At 46.0% G+C, this 7,134-nt stretch overlaps 1 protein-coding gene across 2 annotated transcripts in view; it reads right to left on the bottom strand.

Annotated features, from left to right (window-relative positions):
• Positions 1 to 1,363: 1,363 nt before the first annotated feature.
• Maged1 (MAGE family member D1) overlaps positions 1,364 to 7,134 on the bottom strand; it is a 7,406-nt gene continuing 1,635 nt past the window's right edge. For both annotated transcript variants that reach the window (XM_008847607.1, XM_029570688.1), the window contains exons 3-13: positions 6,396 to 7,118; positions 5,126 to 5,794; positions 4,960 to 5,023; positions 4,654 to 4,733; positions 4,394 to 4,485; positions 4,107 to 4,186; positions 3,973 to 4,015; positions 3,656 to 3,718; positions 2,978 to 3,092; positions 1,763 to 2,148; positions 1,364 to 1,568 (exon numbers count right to left, since the gene is read on the bottom strand). In XM_008847607.1, the coding sequence (XP_008845829.1) occupies positions 1,771 to 2,148; positions 2,978 to 3,092; positions 3,656 to 3,718; positions 3,973 to 4,015; positions 4,107 to 4,186; positions 4,394 to 4,485; positions 4,654 to 4,733; positions 4,960 to 5,023; positions 5,126 to 5,794; positions 6,396 to 7,118 (2,307 nt within the window). In that variant the 3' untranslated portion in view covers positions 1,364 to 1,568; positions 1,763 to 1,770. The remainder of the gene's footprint in view (positions 1,569 to 1,762; positions 2,149 to 2,977; positions 3,093 to 3,655; positions 3,719 to 3,972; positions 4,016 to 4,106; positions 4,187 to 4,393; positions 4,486 to 4,653; positions 4,734 to 4,959; positions 5,024 to 5,125; positions 5,795 to 6,395; positions 7,119 to 7,134) is intronic.

Genomic DNA, 7,134 nt, shown 5'->3' with positions numbered 1-7,134 from the left:
AGGCTGCAAAGTGAAATCCATCTACCTGAATGTAGAGGCTGTGAACACACACTGGGACAAGCCTGAGGTAGGTAAGGGGCTCTGTACACAAGCTGGCTGTTAAGACACATTCTGAAAGTACCCTCCCACATGGAAAGGCTGTCCTCAGCCCCACAGATGACAGGTGTTTCACCTTAACCAGCTCTCAGAAACGCCAAGAACCATGGTCTAGGCCTGAGGCACCATATTCAGCTGTGACAATCCTGCCAGACAGGCCTCAGGCTGATTCCCCATGCAAGCATGCCTGAGAACTTCTGGATCAAGGCTAGGCTGAAAGAGGGCAGCCTGGCAAAGGACAAGAGGTGGGGCTGGTACTGGGGCTCTACACCTCCTGCTAACCTTAAGCTCTCTTTTCAGAATGTGGCCATCGCCCACGAACCCAAGGATGTCTTGGACACTGTCCCTGCCCATTACCAGTCCTTCCCAATCAATGAAAGTGCTCTTACTCATGCTTTTTCTTACCTCCCTCAACCCCCGCAAATTTCCTGCTCCTATGCTGTCTGTATGTCCAGACACCACAGACCTTCTAACTAAGTTAGGGTCTAGGCCTAATTTCATTCTCAGTGGGAGAGTCTCAGTATCTCAAGCACAGTTCCTATTTAGGATCATAGCCAAAGGCTATCTAGCTCAGTTTAGAACTTTGTTTTACTTTCTTAATCCCTGCTCTTTAAGACTATTTTTCTACCTGCGAGAGAGCATATTTGAATTTCACTCTTCATAAAACCTTGTATCTGTGGTGAAGCCCTGGTCTTCTTGCAGTGGGGGATTGTGAAGGCTTCTGGAGGGACAGGCCCCTAAGCTGCATTTCCAGAGATGGTGAGGTGCATTTATTAGTCCATTCCTGTATGGGCAGTCTGGCTATGGGTATGTTTTCTTTCTCACAAGAGACTTGGGCATCTTCCTCAGTGTTGTTCTTACTCTTCTCTCGATCCTGGGGTTATTTCTCTTTCCCCATGGACAGAATGAGCAACATCCTGACCACTCATCTATCCTCTTCAGCCCCCCCCCCATTCTTGTTATCACCTGGTGTCTTACTTCTTCTACCTTCTTAAATGCAATTGTTTGACCACCTATACCTTCCTTCATCATTCCATTTCACATGCTGCCACATCTATCACATGGTTACTTATATAATGTTTAATGAATAAACTATGCTATTTCCGGGATCTCATTAACACTTGTGTTCATTCATCCCTCCTTTAGTTCCCAATCCATTAGTTGGATCTACCCATATTTCCACCTATTGAAAGCTGATCTGCCCTTCAGGCTAGAGCCATGAAATATGTCGATCTTACCCTGTAACAGGAAAAAGGCACACATTTAATTCACTTTGCAATTTCAACGTTTATTTCTGATACCAAAACTTGACAACACACAAAGAAAAAAAGTAAATAGACAGAACAGCAAATAAATTTATCTTGCATGCCACTCTCAGTCAATAGGATGTGGCGCTCTAGATAGCTGTTTGGAAGGAATCTGAGGCTGCAGCCTCACTTAGAGGGAAAACTATTGCAAATGATGAGCAATATCTGTGAATATAAGAAGAAAATGAAAAAAAATCAATGAGATATGTTAAATAATAAGGAACATAAACAGCAAATAGTACTTCCCTATACTTCCTTTCCCATGGGTTTCATGACTACTAGCTCATGCACATAAATGCAGTTCCATTGACCATATCCCCCAAGATCCCTAACTGCCTAATACAAACTGATGAACCTACCTGACACTTTACTCAACCCAGAAGAAACCGATGGCACCAAAGTTGGCGGCAAAGTTGGCACTAGCTGTACCGCCGGGGCCAATAATGGGGCCAGTGAAGGTCTGAGGAAATCTGGAGCGAGCATTCTGGTGGTATCTGGCCCAGAAGGTAAACGGGATTCTGGACCAGGGATCGCCAAAATCTCCTTCCTCATCCCAGGTCAGCAGCTCAAACTCAATGTCATCCCAGCTCCAAGGCCCAGACACAGCCTCATCTCCAATTCCCATGCGGGTTCTTGCTTCAGCCCGGGCCTCAGCCTCAGCTGCAGCAGCATCTAGAGCATCCAAGGCCTCATCTGCAGCTTCCATAAACTGTGCAGTCCAGTCACGAGGATCTCTCTTCTGAACCTGAGTGAGGAGTAGAAAACCAAACCAAACCTTTTTATAATAGTCAAGATATACAATCAGTCTAAGTCCCATGAATAGATAAAGAAAATGTTTTAATACAATTAGGGGAGTATTATTCAGCCTTTAAAAATGAAAATCCTGCTTCATGTGACATGGATAAAACAGGACATTATACTAAGTAATTAAGTCAGCAACGACAAATGTATTTCACTGATGTGTGCAATTTAAACACAGATCCATAGGAGTAGAGTAGATGGTTGCCAGGAGTTAAGGTGGGATGAGGAAAATGGACATATTAAGTAAATAGTATGATGTTTCAGTAAGACATGAGGGATAAGTTCTGGTTATCGGCTACACAGAATGAGTAATTAATGATTATTGTGTATTTGTAAAGTGCTGAGTTGATGTTCAGTGATCTTGTGTATGTGTGTGCTTGGGTGCACATGTGTGCTTTTTTGAAATACTAGTGTAGCTCATTGGTCTGATCTCAACAAGTAGGCTAGGCTGGCTAGCCAGCATGCCCCAGGGATCCACCTGTCTCCACCGCCTCAGTGCTGGACTGAAAACACCCACCACCACACCCGGCTTTTTTACATGGGTTCTGGATATTGAACTCAGTTCTCATGATTGCACAGGAAATAAATACAGGAAATACTTTATCAACTGAGCTATCTCTCCAGTCTCTTTATTTTATCTGTACCCCACAAATATGCACCATTTTCACTTGTCAATTTGAACCTGGATACAATAAAAATACAGTCTTATTCTTGCTCTGGGCCTTTCCCGGTGATCTCTCATCCCTTAACCTATCATCAGGTTCCTCCATTACCTCTGCAATGAATCTCAACACTTTCATCTTGCTGGTCTCATGGTAAGAACGGAGACCCCAGAGGAACTCGTACTCAGGAGGGTTGCTGTTGGGCACTCGTCTATAGTCCAGGTATCTTAAAGAACAAAAAAGGGTCTGTTTATGAGCAAAATGAGACTCCACAAACGGTATTTCGAAACTCCTGAATTCAGGTAGCAACTCTCTTGATTCTAGACACATTCCTAAACACAATCTGGGCAACTATCCATTAATAATCAGGCCTTTGAAGTCCTGTATCAGTGATTCTATACTAAGTAGTCAGTGCTGCAAAGAAAACTTGTGTAGGAACTTTCAGGAAGGAAAACACCTTAACCCTTCTGCCAAAACTCTAACTCCGTGTTCCTGTAATCTTGTTGATGAAATAGGCCCATTTCCATTATACTGCAGTACAAAGGCCTCCAACATAGCCCACCCTTAATTGAGAATGTGCATTAATGAGGATGGTGGACAGGCTTCACTTGTAATATAACTATACTGTAGAAATATCTCACTGCAAGGAGTATATTCAATAAACACTCCTGAGTCAAGGTGTGTTTCTGAGTCTATAGTACAAGAAAGTGGTTTAGGAACAGTTTTCTAAGGCAGACCAAGCAGCGTCAGAATTACAAGGATCAGAAAAGGCCCGTTTGGATCACTTACTTCTGCTTTACGAACTCATAAGTAAGAAGTTTTCTCAGATCACCAAGGAGAGGATGTCTAACCCTGATGGTAGAAAATAAAATCACAATCAGAGAATTTGTCTGAAGAAAAGTAAAGTGCTTCGCAGTGCAAGGTCAGAGATAAGAAAAGAAGCAGAAAGTTCAGGAATGTTTCCCCACCTGCCCACATCACAATCTTGGGCTCTAGATATCCCGGGACCAAACCTCACAGACTACCAGGTTAATGTAATCCTGGGACCATCCTCTGCTGCCAAAGGATGATTCAAACAGACAAGATAAGAAAGAGCCCAATCATACCCAGGACGTAGGCCCATCTTGCGTAGTGCCTCCCAGAGGACAGCTGCAATGGGAGGCAAGAGGAGACAAGGCAGGGAAAATGAGCACGGAAATCAGACTGTGACTAACCCCCAGCTGCAAGTCCAACCACTCACCCTCAGTGGCACGGTTGCCATTCATGAAGATGATGCCCAGAATCACTAAGAGGAGACCCAGCTTGGGTGTGTCTTTGGTTCTAAGGGAGTACAAAAAGACTATATAGCCAGCAACCATGCATGAAAGACCCCCATGAGCTTACCTATTTAGCTTCTCCAAAATTCCTCAGCTAGAACATTATATTCCCCCTCCCCCGCCCATGACACCCCTATGTGACTGAATACTGAAATTCTTAGGAAAAAAGCACCATGGAGAAATTCCAGTTCCACCTCTGTTCCCATCTTACGTTCCCAGTATGCCAGCCAGGGACTCAGGGGTACTGATGAGAATATATAGATGTTCTTCTTTATCAATTTCCTTCAGCTGAATCCCAAATTTCTACAGGGGCAAGAAAACAGACTATGAAATTAAATTACAGAAATTAGCATAGCCTTTGCATAGACATTCACATCCCTCCCTGCAAGGCTTGCCCTAAACTTCCAGTAGGACTCCCAATGAAATTGAGACTTTTCCCATCATTATAGTCTCTCAGGGCTGCCTTCTTACCTTCTCCAGGACAAAGCATGCACGTTCAATGATTTCTGGATAAACATCAGTGTATTCTCGGATGATATCCCTCAGCATTTCTGCAGGAGAGGAGAAAGCACCCGGACTGAGTTGAAACACAGAGCAGCAGGCCCTTTGCCAGCACTATGAGGGGAGCTCAGTCAGGGTCCTCAAAAATTAGAAATGGAATAACCAGTTATGTAAGGAAGGGGGTAGAAGGGGAAAGGACATATACTTAGAGGTTGCCCATAGAGTATAGGGAAGAGGGGAAGGCTAGAACTCAAGGAGGGGGCACTGGATGCCTACCTGAGCGCTTGATGGGCACCTTTGTGTAATCTTTAAGCATCAGGTACTTGACTAACTTATTTGCCTGGGAAGGGAGAAAGAAATCATTAGTTGTATTTGAAAAAGTCTTGGCTGATTATAAATGGAAGGGCCAACAACAAAATAAGTAGAGAGGTACAAGTCTTACTCTTTCCTGAAGAAGGGTCACATCTCGGGGCTGTGGGGCACCCTGGTTCTGTGAGGCACGAGAGTTGGGGGAGGGTCGCAGGTTAGGTGAGGGTCGTAAATTCTGCCAGTCAGGTGGAATTGGCCAGTCAGCAGGGATCCAGTCAGGTGGAAAAGGCCAGTCAGTGGGAAATGACCAGTCAGGAGGCATTGGCCAGTCAGGTGGTAATGGCCACTCGGGAGGGCCTTGCCAGTCTGGAGGGCCTTGCCAACCCGGTGGGGTCTGCCATCCAGGCTGGGTCTGCCATCCGGGTGCATTCTGCCAGGCCATTGGGTTTGGCCAGACAATTGGGCCAGGCCAGATAATGGGGTTTGGCCAGATCACTGGATTCTGCCAGATCACTGGGTTTGGCCAGATTACTGGATTCTGCCATGCAACTGGGTTCTGCCAAGCTGATGGTGTCTGCCTAGCTGGGGGGCTCTGACGTGCTGGTGGGGTCTGCCTGGCTGTCTGGTTTTGCCAGCCTGATGGGTTCTGCCAAGCCAGTGGGGTCTGCCAGAGCACATTAGGGGGTGCGCCGGGTGGGTTCTGAGTGGTCACTGGAACCGGTGCAGACCTCCAGTTCCCAGAAGCCAGTGAGGCCCGCCTTGGATCCCCACTGCTGTTCTCTTCCACATTCAAGTTATTAATCTGCATCATCAGACAGAAGAAAAATTCAGGGTCACTAGGTGGTACTATAAACCCGAACCTATAATGACAGCCAGACCCACTCACTAGCCAATGGTCTCTTTGGGCATATTTTTCTGTCTTTCAAGCAGGAGTTTCCTCTCCAAACAAGACTAAGAACAACCCAAAGGTGGGGCTGGAGGTGTCTCTTCCTCCTGTGTGACCAATGGCATTGCTTGGGTATCACCCTGAACTAATCACTCAAGTCACTTCACTTGTCTGGGACTTTGTTTCCTTCTCTGTAAAAATGAGACTATAATTTCTAGCCAGTGAGGGGCACCTTCAAGATTTAATGATAATCTGTGTGAGCCTGCCTAGTATAAGGCCTCACACACTGTGATTGCTGTTAAAATGTAAAATGAACAGGTGGTACATATTATCTGTGTCCATGTATTAACTCTCCATCAACCTGTGGACATTCAGGGGACAGGAATAAACATTACCTTTACATTCTCTACCATTTAGCCAAATACAGGGATATACATGTCCTTTATTTTGTTTCGAACAAATGAGCCTCAAAGAAAGGAAAACACCTAAAGCAATGTGAAGCTGGCAGGGATCTCACCTTGCGGGTCCTCTTGCCCCGAATTATAGTCCGGGACTCCAGATTCTGAGCCTGGGAGCCATCTGCTGATGTCTGTGCAGCTGCACCGTCAGGTTCAGAGATACCTGGCTTGGCCTCTACATCAGACTGGGAAGTAACCATTTTGGCCTGATTTACATTCTGGGGCTGGGCATCAGCTGTAGGGGTTTTAGTGGTCTCATTCCGAGCCTTGATGGCTGTCTTAGGCTGGTTGCTGGCCATCTCATTGGCACTAGCAGACTGAGAGAAATTGTAGGGGGCACTGGAGCCCATCTTAGTAGTGGTATTCTGGGGCTTAAAGGCCATTTCAGACTTTTTAGCTCCTGATTTGCCTGTGGTTGCCGCCTGGGAAAAATCAGAGGCAGCATTTGGGCCTTTTGGATTGGCTTTCTGGGGCTTAAACGCTGCTTTAGCCTGGGTGTTAGGCTTCTCTTTGGCATTATATGCCTGAGAGAAATCATAGACACCATTTGGACCCTTTGTGGTGGTATTCTGAGCTTTAAAGGCTATCTTAGGCCTGGTAGCAGCTGCTGAAGCCTCAGTGTCAGCCACCTCATTGACAGTTGGGGGCTGTGAACTCTGGGGACTAGCATTTTGCCCGGTGGCAGCTGCTGTGGCCTGGTTGGTGGGTGGAGCCTCCGAGATCTGGATCGCTTCCATCAAGGTCTGCATAAGCAAGGCGCTGTCTTCTACAGAGGCCTCAGCCTGCAAATACAGGAGA

This window comes from Nannospalax galili, unplaced genomic scaffold, assembly GCF_000622305.1.
Source record: "Nannospalax galili isolate Female #2095 unplaced genomic scaffold, S.galili_v1.0 scaffold1383, whole genome shotgun sequence".
Classification (NCBI taxonomy): Eukaryota; Metazoa; Chordata; class Mammalia; order Rodentia; family Spalacidae; genus Nannospalax; species Nannospalax galili.
The sequence above is the reverse complement of the archived record's forward strand: the minus strand, read 5'-3'. Positions and strand labels throughout refer to the sequence as shown.